This window comes from Lotus japonicus, chromosome 1 (assembly GCF_012489685.1).
Source record: "Lotus japonicus ecotype B-129 chromosome 1, LjGifu_v1.2".
NCBI classification, from domain to species: domain Eukaryota; kingdom Viridiplantae; phylum Streptophyta; class Magnoliopsida; order Fabales; family Fabaceae; genus Lotus; species Lotus japonicus.
In genome coordinates, this window is record NC_080041.1 from 36091741 (window position 1) to 36111500 (window position 19760).

Here is a 19760-nt window from a genome sequence, read left to right on the forward strand (position 1 = left end):
AGCTATTTGCGTTTGGGTGTATACATTGAGAATAACTTATACAAGAATAGAAGCGTTTGCATGTATTCATACGTAAGCACTTATTAGTAGTTGATATTACAAAATTAAAATTAAAAACAACATTGAAACCACAAAATTGCAAGGCGAGCAGAAAAAAATAGCAGACCTCAAAACAATCGGAACCAGACCTTTCTCCAAATTTTCACATCTAACAACTCAAAAAAAACTGATAATAACTTTGGAAAATATCTTGGAACACTGGATGAAGAGATCTCACTGTTTAGGGAAAATAGAAGGAAAAGAATGATGTTTACATTTAATATAGAGGAAAAGATGCTCGACTATAGAGAGGAAGAGGTGCGTGACAGGAGGAGAGGAAAAAGGTCTGCGCCGCCGGAGGAGAGGAAGGAGGTGCATTGGCGGAGGAGAGGAAGGAGAAGAACGACGTCTCAGTTAGGGATAGAAGAGAGGAGAACGTGTTATGTATACTTTAGGGTTTCTAAAAATAATTTTAGGGAAAAAAATAATGTAGTGTGAAAAATAAGGGGCTTCAGGATTCGAAGAGAGGATTTCATTTAAAAGTCCGTATAATCTATTCCAATAAGCTTATGGAGATAAGTTTAAAAGAGCTTATTCGATAAGCTCGGTTAAACTCACACAAAAGAGCTTATTTTATAGCATAAGCTTAAATAAGTTGTTCATAAGCTCTCTCAAACGGGCCCTTGGTTCATTCTTTTAATGAAAGCCGATGATTAAAATTAGATATCTTTTTATAATGAGACATAAAAAAAATTAAATTAGGGAAAAAACCATAATATATTAATCTATATAATATACTAAATGAAGGTTTTTTTCTAGAAGATTTTGCCACGTGTCACCCCCATATCATCCTAATAAAAATATATAAATTTTGTTTTTCAATATTAAATCTGCATGTTTTTCAATATTAAATCTGCAATAAAAAAACAAATTTTGAAAATACAGATTTAATATTTTTTCAAATAAAATAAAAACAGAAAAAATCTGCATTCAATTTTTTTTATTCGTTTTAAAAAAACAAAAAACAAGGAGAACCTTTTTTTTGAAAAAAAAATGAGAACCGGTAGGGGAGAAGTAACACATAAAAAAAGTAAAGAAAGTAAACAAATAATCCTCATGTGATCATGTCTCAATATAAGATCTGGTAAATAAAAAAAGTGACGCATAAAAATCAAACAAATTTGTAGATTTGATTTCTCAAAAAAAAAAAAAATTATTTGACTAATTATCCCTTCAAATCTAATTTTTACTCCAAAAGATTTTGATTCATTTTTTATTTTGATTTTGCAGATGTGATTTTTATCACATATCCTTTTGTGCATGTTCACTTTTCTTCTTATTTTGTTATTTACAGCATAATATTTGTCCGAATACCGGATGTACTTGACCCACATACCCGCTACAACTATTTAATAGGTAAGAATTTGTTCTATCTATTTTTTTAATATATTAATATATAGTATTCACTGGATTAACAACTCATTTTTCTTTCACATAAATTATATTTTAACCCTCTAACCAAAAAAAAATTCAATACTTGTCCCAGGTCTAAATTAATTAATTTTGATAAATCTTTTTACACTATATGTCTCCCCTTTCTACCTCCTCCAGTTAGAACAAGAGTTGCTTCGAAAAATTCCTCAGAGGAAAAGAAAGGGGCAAAAATGCAATCCATGTCGCTGACCCTGACCAAGAGGCTCTCTAATTCGAAGCCTCTCTGTAGATTCTCCTCCAACCTCGCCGCCTACTCAACCACCACCACCTCCCCTCCGCCGCCGTCACCTCCGATCTCCGCCGCCGCCAACGGCATCGCCTCCCCTCCCTCCTCTCTCTTCACCGGTCCATGGTCCGCCACTCAAACCCGTGGAATCACGCTCTCTGGATCTGATGTAAGATTAATTCATTTTTCATTGATTCGAATTTTCCATTACGATCCTGATATTTCGCTGTAACTGTGCTTTGATCTTGAGTTTGTCATCGTTACGTTGTGATTTGATGATTCGATTGTAACTTAGGCTCATGCATGCTGTTCCTACTTGTGTTGCAGGTTAGAGTTGGGAATCTCATTGAAAACCGAGGTTGCTTTGAATTTTTGGTTATTGTATTTTGCTGTGATGATTCGATTTGCTATATATATTTTTTTTTGTTATTAACAAGTTCACCTTGTATTCCTATTGTGGTGGATTTTGATGTTGTTGGATATGCTTGCTTCCAGGGCGCGCTTACGAGGTAATTGCTAAGTGCTTTTGAAATTGGTTATGAAATCATGTTTTGATTGAAGCTTGTTGTTTTAATCTAATTTGTTGTTTGGTTATGTATACTGCATTAGGTTCTTAAATCATATCAGTCTCATGAAGGAATGGGAAAAGCTGCTAGCAAGGTTTATTCTGAGATTTTCTTTTTATTCATTTATTTTAATTCTTGAAAAAGTTGTTGAGTATTGAGGCTTAGCTGGCTACTTATTAATTATGAGTACTGTTGCATGTTATGTTTCTTTCGGCTATTCATCGTGAAGGGAATTTGTCTCAGTCGAATGTTGCGTTGTATGCACATGTTTACATATTCAAATGCCCCCTGAATAAGGAAAATATAATTGGGTGGGTGGTTATCAAGTAATTAATGGGTTCATATCTTTCAAAATTTAGTAGAATTAAGTTTGAGAGAGTGATTTCTTTTGGAAATGACATTGTAAAAGTAAGTTTAAAAATATGGCTTTTGTTCTGAAAATAAGATATATTTTCTTTTGATGTGTCAATTTGATATACATTTTGTAAGTCACACTTATAGTGGATTTTTCTTAACAAAGTTGTTAAAATTCTCAGTTCTGTTAAACATAAGTTAAGTTACTTGTATCAGTTCTTATATAGAACAGAAAAAACTAGCCAAACACAATTCACCTCAAACAAAATGAATTTTAACACCAAAGTGTAATTATTTTTTAACTAAAACTGTAAAAAAAAAACAGACTCTTTGTCATTCGACTGTTATTTCTATAGGCTTTTATCTGATGTGAGGTTATGTTTTAACTGAAGGAAAGGCCTTTAGGCCATTATGTGTTGGGAAAATCATTTTAGGAATTTTCATACCAGCTTTATGATATAACATGACACTATGACCTATCTCCACTATCGATAATATGGCGTGCCTTGATATTGTACTTCACCGGTTCCTCTTGCTCTTATAGGGGAAAATTTTCATTAGCAATTGAAGAACTGTTCCCTCAGGACTAGTCAAATGGCTAGTACACAGCCAGCGAGTGTGAGTGTAGGTGTTGGGGCAACTGAACGTGGTGGGTGTTAGAATCTAATTATAGGGTAATGGAACTTGAGTGAGGGGTTTATAAGGCCTCGGGTTTCCAACTACAGTAGCTGCCTTTTGTGGTGTGGTTCCCCAGCGGTTTTTATTAAAATTCTTGGAGACTAACAACTAACAAGTTATCCTTCATGGTCAACTATATGTATATGTGTGCACATTGGATTGAATTGAAGTTACACATAAACAATAGAAAATAATCTTCCTATAGAAGCAGCTACATCAAAGTATTTCCTACCATATAGATGTTAATAGAGCACTCAGCACCCCAATGAGTCATATTGTATGCTTTTCTTTTATTACGTGATTTTCCATTTTAATTACCTACACCAAGTATTGGAGGCTGAATGGAATGAATTCTATATTTGGTGCTGGTAATGCTAAATGCTAAAGTCTTGTTTATTTGTATGAACCAATGACTTCCAGGTTCTACCTCATAGTGTAGCTGGTTATGCCACAGCTGCTACTGCAGCGGGTGAGATCCAAAGGTTAGTTGCTATAATGTGACTCAAAGCATTTTATTGTAAAATTTATCATGCTTTCAATTTTGCTGCAACATCCACTATTGCATTGATGAGCTTGATTATTGTAGTTGTAGAGTCTATTGACATTCTTTAGGAAAACAAAATGAAAAGCTCCTGGGAAACCACACTTCAGATACAACCCCATTAGAAAACACTAAATGTGGCCAGAAATTCCAGAACTCTCGTAGGGAGCACCTTCCACAAGACGCTCATAACAAAGGAATAGACTAATACTAAAATATACTTAAAATAATACTCCCTTTTCTGTAAAGAAAGAAGATAACTTCAAAACTTGAACAGAATGTTAGTAAGCCTGCTAGTTTCTTTATGCCCACCATAAGTTACTGTTACTAATTTTGAAGGTCCTTCTCTACCTTGTTCTGCTAGTACTACATATATTTGGGATTTGGCTCCTCTAAAGGTAATGGGACTCACTTTAGAGGGTAAAGTAAGTCTTCATACCATTAATAGTGATCACATAATTTGAAAAGTAAAAAAAAAAACAACTTGATCAATGGTGTGATGACTTACTTTACCCCCACTCACTTTAGAGGAGAGGGGCCCATATATTTGATAAAAAAGACCACCTTTACCTCCTTACCCCACAGATTAACCAACTTTATCCTTGTTTAGTCATGAAGAAATTGTGGATCCGCAAATAAATTGCATTGCCTGAAGGCCTAAGGAATAGCTTTCTCATACCTTCACTTTGGCCCAATGTTATGAAAATCGAGATCTTACTTAGGATGGGGAAGGGGGTGATAGATTGTAAATCAGAGGACCATAACACGTATTGTAAGGTCCTACTAAAAACATATATTTTAGTATAAAACATGATAATATAATCAATAAGTATAATACTAAAATTTAGGGAAACTTGATTTTTTTTTGTAGTTATTTTATTATTATCATATCTATGTCTATTTTATATCTAATAGTAATTTATAAAAAAATAACAAGAGAACAGAACAGAAAAACCAAACAATAAATAGAAAGCGAGCTTTGGACAGGGATGAGATGGATGGGGTTAGGGTTCTGCGCAGAGCAAGCAGGGAGGATGGAGGAGCAGAGAGATCACGTGACTGATAGGGAATGAGAAAGGGTTAAGCTGAGTCAGGAGTTTGTGTGTGGGGGTGGGGTTCCCACCTGGGTTGCAAAATCCAACTTGCAAGCCGAGCTACTCCGGCCTTCTTGGTATTGTGAAAGATTTACTATTCTCATGATCATATGAGCATGAATGGGGATTTAATATTTACCACACCAAGTTGCAATTTTAACTACAATCCAGCACGGCAAGGGGTGTAAGCTCATAGGATCATGTGATCATACCAGTAAAATGGTGGTCTTGACAACACTGCTTTGGCCAATAGGTTTCATTTGTTCAACATCTCGAGAATGCAGAATTCCCTTTTAGAACCAGCATTAATAGAATGACCTCCGAAAGGACTAAAATTTTCCTGTGGGATATTGGCTGCTTAAACTTAAAGAGTGATAGCCTCAACATTCTGTTGTTGAAAAGGCTTCTTCATTTCTACTCAGTTTTCCATCATAGTAATGGCACTCTTCCTGAACTTTTTGCTTTGCCACTTTAATGATTCCATTTATCACCCTCGACTGTGATTGGTCCAAAAGCTGACATTCATAATCCTCAATAAATAAATGAATTCCATCATCTGTTATAAACCCAGTTGCCTCAATGCTGCAAAAGTAGATTCTTGTCCAATCTCCTCAATTGAGTTTAAATTTGATTTACATGGGCACTTCTAAATTTATTTAAGTGTACTCTAGCCATCTTTGAGGGTAGAGAAAACCACAACTGCAGCAAATGCTCTGCATTGATCTTTTAGGGAATTGTAATGACTTTTAGCACTGTCCTATAACCGGACATTGCTTGAAATACCTACACTTTCATGTTTTTCTGTAGGCTGAAGCCCATTTCAATCTTTCAGTGTACCCAGTGACAATTGGTGGAGCTCTATTGATTCCTTTCCTTTTTACATAGGCTTCAATATTAGAAGTTGTATTACCTTCTCATGTCAGGGCTAGGCTATAGCGTGCCTTCAGCTTGAATTTGAGTTAGAGTTGCTGTAAAAAAAAACATCCAATATAAGTCAATTTTGAGTTTTCGATCATGTGTGGTTTCCACGCACTTTTCTTCATAACTGGCATTTTGTAGATATGGTTTTGTTAATTTCCATTTCTCTCTAACCATTGGTGGGCTTGTACAGCAAGGTACGTAGCAGTGGACTGAGGAGTCAAGGCCCGATGTCAAAGAGAGAGCAGCTCCTAAAAGTTTCTGCAGTTGCCTCCCTTCTTTTATTATACCCAAATGCCTATTCGTTGCTTGTAGCAAATTGCTTTGTATTCTGGCACACTCATGCGGGGATCGAAGAGATTTTAGCAGATTATGTTCACCATGAAGTGACCCGAGAGTTTGTTTCGATCTCTCTCAGATTGTTCCTGATAATTGCAATGAAGGATGTGTTCTTAAATTTGATTTTTGTATAATCAGATAGTGCTTGGTTTGTGCTGACATTGCTTTACAATAAGAGCTCATTGAGGAGCAAACCTGAGAAAACAGTTATTTGTATTTTAGTCGTCTCTCAAACTAGGCGAGTCGCCATGATAATTTCATGTTTTATCAAGTTAATGGATGAAGTTTATAGTTTATGCCATGTATCACCCCTTTGTAGTTATGGTTTATACAATAATATAGGGTTGGATATAAAACACATGCATTGTTGTTGCTATATATTTTGGTACTAAATGCTGTGGAAATAATAGTTTGCACATTTATTTTGTAACATGCATTATAGATTTTTTCCTGGTGCGGTTAGTGGTTTTATTTCTTTGGACAATCTGGGATACACTGACGAATTTGTACTCAAATTTTATGTTAGAATTATGTTAAAAATATTTAAAATTAAACTTTGATACAATTTATGTTAGTACTTTACAATTTCTACTGTCAACTCTTAGAGAGAATTCAAAGTAGAGAACACTCACACTCTTGAGGGTTTCCCTAATATGCAAATTGTGCAAATTGCACAAACACCTTTTTACCCCTTATCCTAGGTTACCTCCCGGTTAATTAGTTTTAATTTTTTATTTTTAAAATATATTTATTTCTCTTTGGCCTAAATGTTTTGTTAATCATACCCACCCCAAATTCCATTTTGGCACAACATCAGATCTGGGTCACAATCTTCTCTTCACCACCCTTCCCATATGTGCAGTAGAATTCAAACCAGTTCCGGAGTTTATGTTGATAGAAAAATTGAAACAGACTCTAACTTCTTGTAAGAGGAGAGGTCTTGTAAAATACTTGCTTTACACTAGTGGATAATCTTGGAAGGAAATCAAGGACATGCTAGACGTAGCCCAAGGGTTAATGGTGAACCATAATAAAAAAAATTGTGTACTTATTATCTTTGTTATTTATTCTTGATGTATCTCTGTTGCTACTAACAAATGAGTTTTTAAGAGAAGGTTTTTCAAAACAATTTGAGTTTGTTGATTTTATTTGGCAAAATTTTTAAACACAATTTAACCCTCATTCTTGTGTTACTTTCTTTCATTTCATAAATTACCAAAAGTTGTATCAAGAATAAAAACCTGAAAACAGTTATACTTTTTAATATATCGAGTTGTAATTCTTAGTACTTTCAAAAAATAAAAAAAAAAGAGTTGTAGTTCTTAGTACATACATTAAAAGCATAAATATGAGCTGGATTTTAGAACTCAGGTGTTCATTGAAGCCAAGAGGATTTTAAGAAATTAATACTTTAAAGGGGATGAAAATTGGGTTGGCGGGAGTGACAATATCAACCCTTTAGACTACTTACAATGGGCTTGTTGAAAAAAATATTAAATAGTCGAAGTGTTGCAATGGAGTGTTGAAGGGGTGTTGAAAGTGAGGTGAATTGTTGGAATTTGAAAATATTAAACCCGTTGAATGAGGAGGGAATGAGGGCCACTTAAAACACTTGACAAAATCTTATTGGTTGCTGTGATTTTTAAATTTTTATCTCATCCTAATTATTTGGGGTCAATTATTTCATAGTAAATTAATTTTAATTTTACTTTTTATTTACCAAAATTCATCATTTTTTTGGTCTATAAATAGAGATCTAGTTCCAATTCCGTAGGATCTAGTGCTCGCCCAATAGAGAGGGATGCAGCTAAAAATAAGGGTAAAAAGAAATGAATTTAAACAATATAAGGAGAAAGAGTTGGAACGATTGGACAAAATAGTCATGAGGCAAGAGGAGGCTAACCAATTGTTGAAAGAAGCTAGTAATACTAAGAAGATGAAGATGTTAATGAAGCTAAGTTCAAAGGAGCATCTCGATGACCGGAGCAAAGAGCTGGTGAAAACGTTGAGCCGCGAGCTGTTTGGAAATTAAATGTTGTCAAGTCATTATTTGTATTTTGACACTTCATGCCTTATCTACTATTTAACTACATTGCATTATTTGTTGACAACTAGATTCGTAGTCGGGGCATGGCCATCAACAGCTAATTGGGAGCACCTCTTGGGGAGCTGTGAGATGACCAGAGCAACCTTTTCCTTCCTCAACTTTCTCCATGGTATAACAGCTGCCCTTTCATGAGTATCTATATCACACGGTTCCCCCACTTGTTCCTATTCTTTACTTTTTCTGGGCCTCCAAATTACCAAACCTAGATTGAATTCTAGTTGGAACTTCTTGAGCAAAGCTTTAATGAACTCCGACCATGTTGCATTTGGATGGTGAGATTGCTACCCAAACCATCAAATGTAAGCATTACCTCTAACAACCTCATCATCCCTTGATAGTTGATAGCTTCCCCTCCTCAGGTATACCAATGGTGTCAAAATGCTGCTCCATGTTGATAAGCCACCACTAAGTGTTTCCTCCTTCAAATGTGGGTATTTTCTTGCGCTTCTCCCTGCACTGTCTCAACATCTCATCCATTCCTGTCCCAAACTCTCTGTTTGACACCCGTTTCTGCTTCACGATCAGAATTCCAATGTACTCAATGCATCCAAGATCGGAGCTCTTATATCAGTTGAGAGGAACTAGTATTTTTAAATACAGTGAATAGGGAAAAGTCCATTGATTGCAGTACAACTGTACAAGTAGCAGAAGAGTCAGCGAAGAGTCAGCGATCCTCCTAATGCTAACAGACCCCAATGCTCTAAAAATACTAGACACGTTTCCTTCTCAACCCCTTCTAATTATAGGATAATTCCTTATTTAATCCAAGTAAGTAACTAACAAACTAATACTGAATAATTCTATTAGCTAACTATACCTATCACTATCTTTATCTAATTATCTTCTCTGTTTGCAGCAAAGGGAGAGAGTACTATTTTTGTATTTATTTTAGCATTAGTCTATCATTTAGTGGTGGGTATTTTGTGGAGGGTGTCAAGAGAGTTTTGAGGAACTTTTTGGTAGATCCGTTTTGTGTTTTCTTCTCGGATTTTGTTTGTATTATAGTTTTCAAGGTATCTTTTGAAGGATACCTTGTCCTTTTTGCATTTTTGCCTTCGTATCTAACAATATTAATTTTTCTATAAAATAAACGTCAGTATTGAATGATTACACTTACAATCAAACAGCAAATATTTTATTTTCCGATGAAGAAAAAAAAAAAACAGCAAATATTTTAGCTGTACATGGCATCTCGACCCTCGAGAATGTTAATAGAATCATACAATAATCAAGCTCACCAATGCAATTGAGGCCTATAAAAAACCAATGCAATTGAGGATGATGCAGTGAAATTGATCGTATGATCAATTTTACCACTCCCGCATTATTTAACTACATTGCATTATTATTTGTTTGGAGTCCGTCAATTTCAACCGCTCAATCTGATTTCTATCCTTATCTATTATTTAACTACATTACATTATTTGTTTGGAGTCCGTTAATTTCAACCACTCAATCTGATTTCTATTCTTATTTATTATTTAACTACATTGCATTATTTGTTTGGAGTCCATCTATTTCACCAACTCAATTTCTTATTTAAATGGGGGCTCATTCTTCTATTGTTGTACCAATACCAAAAATCTCATATTACTAACAAAATATAAACGGATCCTTCATAATTTATTTTTGATATTGAAGCTTACAAAAGGCAGTCTGAAATTGAAGAGAGATATATCATCAACTAGTTCAGGGAGCAACAAAACCAAATAGAGGAAGGATATACACCTCATGTCAAGAGAAAATATCTCAATAAAGATCATGTAGCAGCAAACCAAAGACTGATTGACGACTACTTTGCAGATCAACCTACATATGATGATGCAATGTTTCGTCGGCGATTCCAGATGCGGAAACATGTGTTCCTTCGGATCGTTGGCGACCTATCTAGAAGTGACACCTACTTCACCCAAGGAGTTGACGCAGCTAAAAAAGGAGGTATATCTCCATTAGCAAAATGTACCACGACCATGCGAATGTTAACATATGGTATGGCGGCCGATGCGGTCGATGAATACATCAAAATAGGAGGTACTACAACATTGGAGTGCTTGCGTAGATTCTATAAAGGAATCATACAATTGTATGAGCCAGTGTATCTCAGAGCCCCAACTCAAGATGATCTGCAAAGAATACTCCATGTTAGTGAAATGCGGGGATTCCCGGGGATGATTGGGAGTATTGATTGCATGGACTGGGAATGAAAAAATTATCCTACAACATGGGAAAGTCAATTTACTCAGGGAGATAAGAGAACCACCACTGTTATTCTTGAAGCAGTTGAAACTTATGATTTATGGATTTTGCATGCCTTTTTTGGATGTCCGGGCACATTGAATGATATAAACGTTCTAGACCGTTCACCCGTGTTCGATGATGTTGAACAGGGAAATACTCTAAGAGTGAACTTCTTTGTGAATCAACGTTCGTATAATATGGCATACTATCTTGCTGCGGTATCTACCCTTCTTATCCGACTTTGGTCAAATCAATTAGACTTCCTCAAAGTGAACCAGATAAGTTATTTGAAAAATATCAGGAGGGATGTCGGAAGGACATCGAACATGCATTTGGGGTGTTGCAGGCTCGATTTAAAATCATTCGCGAACCATCCCGTTTGGCTCTCATCATGAGGTCCTGTATCATATTGCATAAGATGATTGTTGAGGATGAACGAGATACATATGCTCAACATTTGATAGATTATGATCAATTTGAGGCAAGTGGGTCTAGTAAACCTAGCCATTTTCGACCGAGGTGCTACCAGCATTGCGAATCATGTGCATGATAGATCTGAGATGCGTGATTCAAATGTACATCACGAATTGCAAGAAGATCTAGTAAAACACATATGGACAAAGTTCAGAATGTTTCGTGATTAAATAGATTGTTTGCTTAGTGTATTGTATTGCATTTTAAGTTTTTTGTAATTTTACTTGTTTTAATAATGACTATCCCTATATCTCGCATTTCTTACTTGCAAGAAAAAAATAATAATTAAGATTATAAAATTAAAAAAATAAATTTCAAATAAATTATTAATTTAATTTCAATCGATAATTGTTATTAATATATAACCACCAAAACAAAAACATAAAAGAAAATAAGAATATGAAATTAAAGCGGTGGGGTAGGGTGTTGAATTTTATTAAACAAAACCATTGTAGTGAGTAAAAATTGAATGTGTGTTGAATTATTAGATGGAAGACAGAGAAGATGATATTGAGTGTAAAAAGTGAAAAATAAGGGTGTTGGGAAAGAGAACTATTGTACATAGTCTTATAACAAACACAAATAGGACCAAACTACTATATCCTAGTTTATCCTTTTAAATAACGAGGGAGAGTCCAAGAATGATAACTCAAGTGGTCCGAGCTAGGGACATAAGGGTTGAGTGACATGAAGGGTGAAAAGTATATGATTCGAACCCTGAGAATGACTAATTTACTAATATTACTAATAACTAACATTTGTCTATAAAAAAACAAGGAGTAGAAAAAAGTCAAAAAACAACAAAATGAAGTATCAAAATTCAAAATCAAAATATGCTTGCAACACAAAAAAAATTCAAAATATGCTTATATTGTTTTTTCACCACCCAAAATATTTTTTTAACCAATAACCATCACTTCACTTGTACACTATATTGATCAGTCTAGCATCGCAATACTAGTCCTCCTCAGAAAAAAGAAACAACAAAATGCAATGCATGTCGCTGACGCTGAGCAAGAGGCTCTCCAGTTCAAAGCCTCTCTGGAGATTCTCTTCCTACCTCGCCGCCTACGCATCAACCAACCACCTTTCCTACGCCACCGTTGATAAGGATTAAGGAACAAAATCAGCAGCAAAAGGAGCAAAGTCAAAATCCCTTGAATGGTGGTGATTGTGAAAGTCATACGGGAAAGAAAGCTGAAACTGATATCAATTGTCACAATTATATGACAGCAAAAATTAAGGAAACAGATTTCTTAAATTGTGGCAACAGTTAGGGTCATTAATATTAGAATATGAGTCAATATATTTCCATATTAGTGAGCTGCATCAGTTGTATATATATCAATTGAGGAATCAATACAAATCAACGCTTCTGCTTTCCTCTTTAACCGTCACCTCCAATCTCAGCCCCGAGACCCATTACTCAAGCCCGTGGAATCACATTCTCTGGATCTAATGTAAGCTTAATGCCATTTTTCTCTAATTCGGTTTTTCCCTTTGCATTGCTGATTCTTCGCTCGTGTTACTATGATCTTTTAGTTTATCATGCTTACTTTGTGATTTGATGCTTTGATTGTAAGTTTAGGGGCTCATGCATGTTGTTCCTACTTGTGTTGCAGGTTAGAGTTGGAAATTTTATTGAAAATCGAGGTCCTATGCTTTTTTTTTTTTTTTCAATTAATTCGTTTTGCTGTGATGATTGATTTGATATTTTTATTTGTTGCTGACAAATTCACTTTGCATTCCTGTTGTGGTGGATGTAATTGGACATGCTTTGCTTCCAGGGCGCGTTTACGAGGTAATTACTTAGTGCTTCAGAAATTGGTTGTGAAATAATTATCTTGATTGAAGCTCGTTGTTTAAATCGGACTCGTCGTTTAGTTTTCTAAATGGCATTAGGTTCTTAAACTATATCAATCTCATGAAGGAGCGGGAAAAGCTGCTATCAAGGTTTGTTCTGAAATGTTCTTGTTTACTTAGTTTAATTCTTAAATAAGTTGCTGAATATTGATGCTTAGTTGGCTACTTATTAAACTTGCTTACTGTTGCATTGTGAGGGGAATTTATTTCTGATTAGGACTTAAGAGGAGTTGAGTGTTCTATGCGTTTGTATACATATTCAAATGTCCTGAAAAAGGAAATGATAATTATTAGGGTGATTAACATGTAATTTCTGTCACTCGAAGGAACTGTTATTTCTGAAGGCTTTCATCTCATGGGACATTAATGTTTTAAGTGAAGGAGATGCCTTTTGGCTGTATGTGTAGGGAAAATCATTTTGAGAATTTAAGCACCCCTTTATGGTATAACGTGACACAATGAGCCAACTCCTCATCTCCACTATTAATATAGTGGTCACCTTGATATTGTACTTCTGTTCTTTTTCATAAGCAACCCAAAACCTTTATCTATTTATCATTTATGAGAAAAAAGTGGAGTTCTATATTGTACACAAAGAACACTTCTGGAGACTAACCACTAACAATTTACTTATATAATCATAAATTCTGTCTTATGTTTTGGTTGTTATAAGCACTTGGAGACTAACCACTAACAAGTTATCCTTTGTGATCAAACTATTAGCAGTTTAATTGAAGAATTTGGTTCAAATACTAACTGGTGATTTTCCATTACATTTATCGTTGGTGTTGATAAAGCACATCAAAGGGTCATAAAGTATGCCTTTTATCAAGTAATTTTCAATTTTAATCATCTACTCTGTATTGGAAGCTGCATTGGATGAATTCTAATTCTACATTTGGTGCTGGTAATGCTAAATGCTAAAGTCTTGTTTAATTGCATGAACTAATGACTCCCAGGTTCTGACTGTAGCTGGTTATGCCACGGTTGCTTCATCAGAGCATGACATCACAAGGTTAGTTATTGTAATACGACTCTACGCGTGAGTGGTAAAATTGATCATACTTTCAATTTCACTGCATCATCCTCAGTTGCATTGGTGAGCTTGATTATTGTATGATTCTATTAACATTCTCTAGATGCCATGTATAGCTAAAAAATTTGCTGTTTGACTGTACGAGTAACCGTTAATGATGTTTATTTTATAGAAAAAGAAATATTGTTAGATACGAAGGCGGTATCCTCCAAAAGATACCAAAAGCTATTAGAGAACAAAGATGTAAAAGCTCCTGGGAAACTATAATACAAACAAAATCCCAGAAGAAAACACAAATGTAACTACTGTTAGAAGTCCCACATTGGCTAGAGATAAGGCAATCAAGTGTTTATAAGGGTTGTGCAAACCTCAACTCTTGAGCTAGCTTTTGTGGTTGAGTATAGGCATCCCAATTTCTAATATGGTATCAGAGCCTATCCTAGATCCATTTGTTGTGTGGAGACCTCCCATATTTGGGCCACCCGTTGTTGTTCCCACGTTCCAGTCTGTTCAATCCTGGACGTGAGGGGGTGTGTTAGAAGTCCCACATTGGCTAGAGATAAGGCAATCAAGTGTTTATAAGGGTTGTGCAAACCTCAACTCTTGAGCTAGCTTTTGTGGTTGAGTATAGGCCTCCCAATTTCTAATAACTACCACAAGTTCCCCAAAACTCTCCTGGCACTCTCGACAAAATACCCACCACTAAATAGATAGACTAATGCTAAAATAAATACAAAATAGTACTCTCTCCCTTTGCTATAAACAGAGAAGATAGTGATAGGTATAGTTAGTTAATAGAATTATTTAGTATTAGTTTGCCATGCCTTCACCACCACTATAACTGCCGGATACTATCGATAGAAAGAGAAATTCAAAAAGCCCTGCTGAACTGCCACCACCCTGAAATCACCAGACTAAGGGTCTCCTATTGAGAGGGGTGGTTATTCAATGACAACAAAAGGTTTTGTGGTCTTTGTTATGTTGGCCAAGTTTCCTCCTCACAAACTGCAGGAGGCTGGCTCATATACAACATCAAAGAGGCTATCAAACATTCATTCATTGGTGATCAAAGAGACTCAATTACTACCAAGTCTGGCCGCTCCTACACCACCAAAGGAACCGTGTGATATAGATACTCATGAAAGGGCAGCTGTTATACCATGGAGAAAGTTGAGGAAGGAAAGGGTTGCTCTGGTCATCTCACAGCTCCCCAAGTGGTGTTCCCAATTAGTTGTGGTTGGCCATTGTTGGTAAATCCGCAAGTGTACGAATCCACCCGGTTTTAAATATCGAACCACAGGATTGTGAGTGACTAAAGTCGGTTTAAGCCTTGAGTATGAAAGTTTGTTTTATTGTAGAAAACATATGTTGAAGTAGTAAAGATAAAATATAAGAAAACAGAGATGGAAATGCTTTGGGTTCTTGTTCAACTAGTCAATTCAAGTACATCATTCTAAGCACATGAACTCATGAATCTCTCCTTGATGATATAGCCTAGTTACTCACTTATTGATTCCTCACATAAGCAATTCTCTCATACTAAAAGCTAAGCTCAATTCCTTATGTACTTAGTCATTTATATGAGGTTTTAGATCATGCAAATTCAGGCCATCAAACCCCAACCCTTCCTCTATTCCTAGTAGCAAGCATAGAAGGGGTAATCCCAAATCGGTTCCCTAATCTATAACAAACTTTCGTTTTGATTATAGAAAAGCATAAAGCAAGCATGCATACAAGCTTAGATTGATATTCAGAAAATGAGATTCAAGGAAAGAAGAATAACATGTGGGAAAGAACTTAAGATTATAACTCAAATATAAAAAGTTTTACAAAGAAAACCAAAGCAATAGAAGAGAGATTAGCCAAGGGCTAAGAACCTGAATTACAAGCTTGGAAGCCTTCTCTCACCCTCCTAGATGATCATCTACCTCTGAATTTTACAAAGTATGAAACGATTATCCAAAATTACAAAAGAAAATGACTAGAATCCTATTTATAGGCAAAATCACGAGTCTGGGCTGTTCCGTGCGCTCAGGCGCCAATTCAGAGCGCCTGAGCGCCAATTCCATGCTGAAAAAGTGCCTCTGGAAGGCAATTGGCGCCTAGGTGCCAATTCAGAGCGCCTAGGCGCCAATTCTAGAAACTGGAACAGAGCAATTGGCGCCTAGGCACCAATGGAGCACGCCTAGGCGCTCTTAACTCGCTAGAAAGCCTTTTTATCTTCATTTTAACTCCTCTTTAAGCCTCCATTCAATTCTCCAAGCCTCTATACCTTCCCTCTTCAGCTGATTCAACCTGAAACCTTGATGAACAAGCTTGGAAAATATCTTGAAACTTAAAGGTCAGTTTTGCACAAAGGCGGAAAACAAGTGGAAATTGCCTAAGACTCCTAAACTCTAATAAAATGCAACTAAAACCCTTATAAAACTACAGAATTACTAAACTAATGCAAATGCACAAATAAAAGTAAAAATGCATGAGAATGCATGAAACACTACATGAGACACAAGAAAAAGACTCAAAACCTACAAGGAAAAACCCTAAAAACATCATATAAACCCGGGTCATCAGCCATGCCCCCACCACGAATCTAGCTGCCAGACAACAAGTCAACAACCCACATGTGGCGGATAGTGGGTTGTCACTTGAGGAGATGCTACGGATTTGCACCAGTAAAGCACACTTTGTTGGCATAAATGGAAGCTCTGCAGAAGGAGAAAACAGGAGTGATACTGACAGTCTGAGCATTCTGCAGATGAGGTTTGATTGTTGTCCTAATGGACCGAGCCCAAATGGAACTTAAGAGATCCCACAAGGAGGAGTTGCAAACTGCAAAGCCTCAAATAAAGTGCAGAACCACCACATTGCTCAGGTGCTATGAGAAAAAGAAGACCAGTGGGACCTGGGAGGACAATTTTTCCATCTCTGGCTCATCATATTTTCAACGGTGGGATCCTGAATTCCTGATGGAAATTACATGTTGGTGATAGTTACTAGTCATGTAAACGTTGATGGAGTTGGAGACTTTAGATAATGGGACCTGGTAGGACTTAATTTATCCATGCGGTAAATGTTTAGGGGGGATTATTCATATGTATCGTTTGTTTAGAATAACAGCAAGTTAGTTTATTATATTAATGAGTAAGGCATATTGCCTGTAAATAAGAAGAGGGGTTCTAAGGGAGAAATGTGTAGCCATTTTAGAGTATTGGGGCCTTTTGGCATTAGTAGGATTGTGAACCCTCAAAGTTATGCTACTTGTAAAGTAATCAAGGTAGTTTGCCCTATTCGTTGTAATAAAGATGCCAGTTCCAACCAGATGGCTTCAAAACTTGAAAAGAAATTTATTAAGCCTGCTAATTGCTAAGTTCTTTATGCCCCTCCATTATCTACTGTTGTTGCTAATCTTTGATGTCCCTTTTCTACCTTCCTCTAATAGTACTATATATTTGACAAAAAGACCTCCTTTACCCCTTAACCCACAACACATTAACCAACTTAATCCCTATTGAATCTAGAAGTTGTTATGGATCAGCAAATAACTTGCATTGCCTAGTGCCTAATGGAAATTTTGAGACCCGGTTTAGGGCTTATTATTTAAATAATATTATTTAATAGTATTTTGTGAATTACATGTGCTATATATGATATAATGGCTTTATAAAAGGTGATTTATTGTTAGAGGCAATATTAGGTCTTAGTCATGTCTAGGCATCGATGTACGCGACATTACGAGTGTTCTGACTGTAGTATTGCTAGGGTTATGCGACAGTGACTTTTTAGGTCAAAATCGGCCCGACGACGACAATGAGTTGGCGAAATGAGTCCGCGAGTAAATTTTCGTGGGCCACACCTTATGGGGAGGTGCTGGACATGATTCTAAAAATATTCCATGAGGGAATATTCATCTCTTCAATTTTTAAGGGTTTTATTTAAATAAAATGAGCTTCTATTTAAATAAAATATATTTAATTATTTTAAACCTATGATTTATTAAATAAATAATTTTGAAAATATTTTTGGAGCCTGGCTTGGTCGAAACCTATGTGAGTATGCATGCAGACTCTTTGGAGGAGCTTGGTGAGTTTGTGTAAAGAAATGAGAGGGGGAGAGGGTCTATTTATACTAGTGAGGAGGGGACAAGGCATTCAAGAGAGGAATGAATGAAAAAATTCCTCCAAAAACCCTTTGAATTTTCTTCCAAAGCTTGGTCAGCAAGGGTTAGTTTTGCAATTTATTTTCTAGTCCAAAACTCTCTTTAAAACCATGCTTTAATCCTGCATTTAATTGGAATTAGAGCCACAACTTTTAAGCATTCAAAGACAAGTCCTTGTTGACCTTAAATGAAGGAATCTTTACTTTTAAAATATTCCTTTTAAAATTAAAACATTCAAAGACAAGTACCTCCATGAGAGTCTCCATTCTTTGATTTGCTCATTCTCCTTTAACACCATAAATCACCTTAAAACCATGAAAATATCTCCCTTCACTCCCTCACTCGTCTTGGGCGCCCATTCCCTTCTTCTCTCCAGATTTTCTTTCAAAAATATCATTTAACACAAGACCAAGTCAATGACATGTGATTAAGTGCATTAACCACCATGTTGTCCCTCTTAATGCACCAAAAAACCCCAAATTTGAATTTCAAAACCTCTTCATCTTTTATATCTCCAAAAATTGACCAAGCCTTTATTAAGGCTCCAAAATTATTTTCAAAATTATTTATTTACCATAGGTTTTAAAATATTTAAATACATTTTATTTAAATAAAAACCTATTTTATTTAAATAAAACCCTCAAAAAAATAGAAGAGAGGAATATTCCCTCATGGAATATTTTTAGAATCATGCCCAGCACCTTCCCTTAAGGTATGGCCCACAAAATTGTCCTTGCCGGCTCGTTTCGCCAACTTATCCCCTTTGTTGGGCGGATTTTGACGCGTACATCAACGTGTAGACATTACTAAGACCTCATATTGCCTCTAATAATAAATCACCTTTTATAAATGCATTATATCACATATAACACAAGTAATTCACATAATATTATTAAATAATATTATTTAAATAATAAGCCTTAAACCGGGTCTTACACACCAGCCGTTGAGGAGGCATGTGTAACATCCCGATCTGACGACTGGCCTCACGGTAACAACACGAGTCTTTTCAGTGTGCTTTGTCCTCACTCGCGCACTTCTTGGGAAAACTTCCCAGGAGGTCACCCATCCCAATATTGCTCCAAGTCAAGCACACTTAACTATGGAGTTTTTATGAGTTGGGCTCCAGAAAAGAAGATGCATCTTGTTGTTATGAGTAGTACCAATCAAATCCTTTATGCCCTCCTTGACTGTATAGTCCCATACCTATATAGCCTCGTAATACCTCTTGTTCGGGTGCGAGATCGGTTCATTCATGTGCCCCTCCGCCTAGAAGCCTGTCAGGAGCTGCTCCTTGTCCGTGCCTCACTACACCGGCGATCACTCCTCGCCCTCGTCAGCCCCGGGTGTCACAGGCCCACCAGCTTCCGCTTGGTTCGTCCCCGAACTACACCGTACTGGGAGAGGTCGGCTCTGATACCATTTGTAACGCCCCGATTTCTCGAGTGTCACACAGTAACCAAGTAACCAATTTTCGTAAAGAATTTTCGTCGATTCAATTATTAATCTTCAATTAATGACAAAGTTCAATTATTGCGAAACTCTTGAAAACCTTACGACTTAAACTTGCGGAATAAATAAAACATAAATTTCTGAATAAAACAACTCTTTAATTGAAAGCAATAATAATTCAACAG

At 36.0% G+C, this 19760-nt stretch overlaps 1 protein-coding gene and 1 pseudogene across 1 annotated transcript; both read left to right on the top strand.

Annotated features, from left to right (window-relative positions):
- The first annotated feature begins 1633 nt into the window (after positions 1-1633).
- Positions 1634-6550, top strand: LOC130734561 (uncharacterized). Its single transcript, XM_057587026.1, has 6 exons — positions 1634-1928; positions 2087-2117; positions 2255-2268; positions 2369-2419; positions 3778-3839; positions 6104-6550. Exons 1-6 carry the CDS (start codon positions 1704-1706, stop codon positions 6381-6383), a joined length of 663 nt encoding a protein of 220 aa, XP_057443009.1. The 5' UTR covers positions 1634-1703; the 3' UTR covers positions 6384-6550.
- Positions 6551-9963: 3413 nt separating this feature from the next.
- Positions 9964-11238, top strand: LOC130734218 (uncharacterized; annotated as a pseudogene).
- The last annotated feature ends 8522 nt before the right edge of the window (positions 11239-19760 follow it).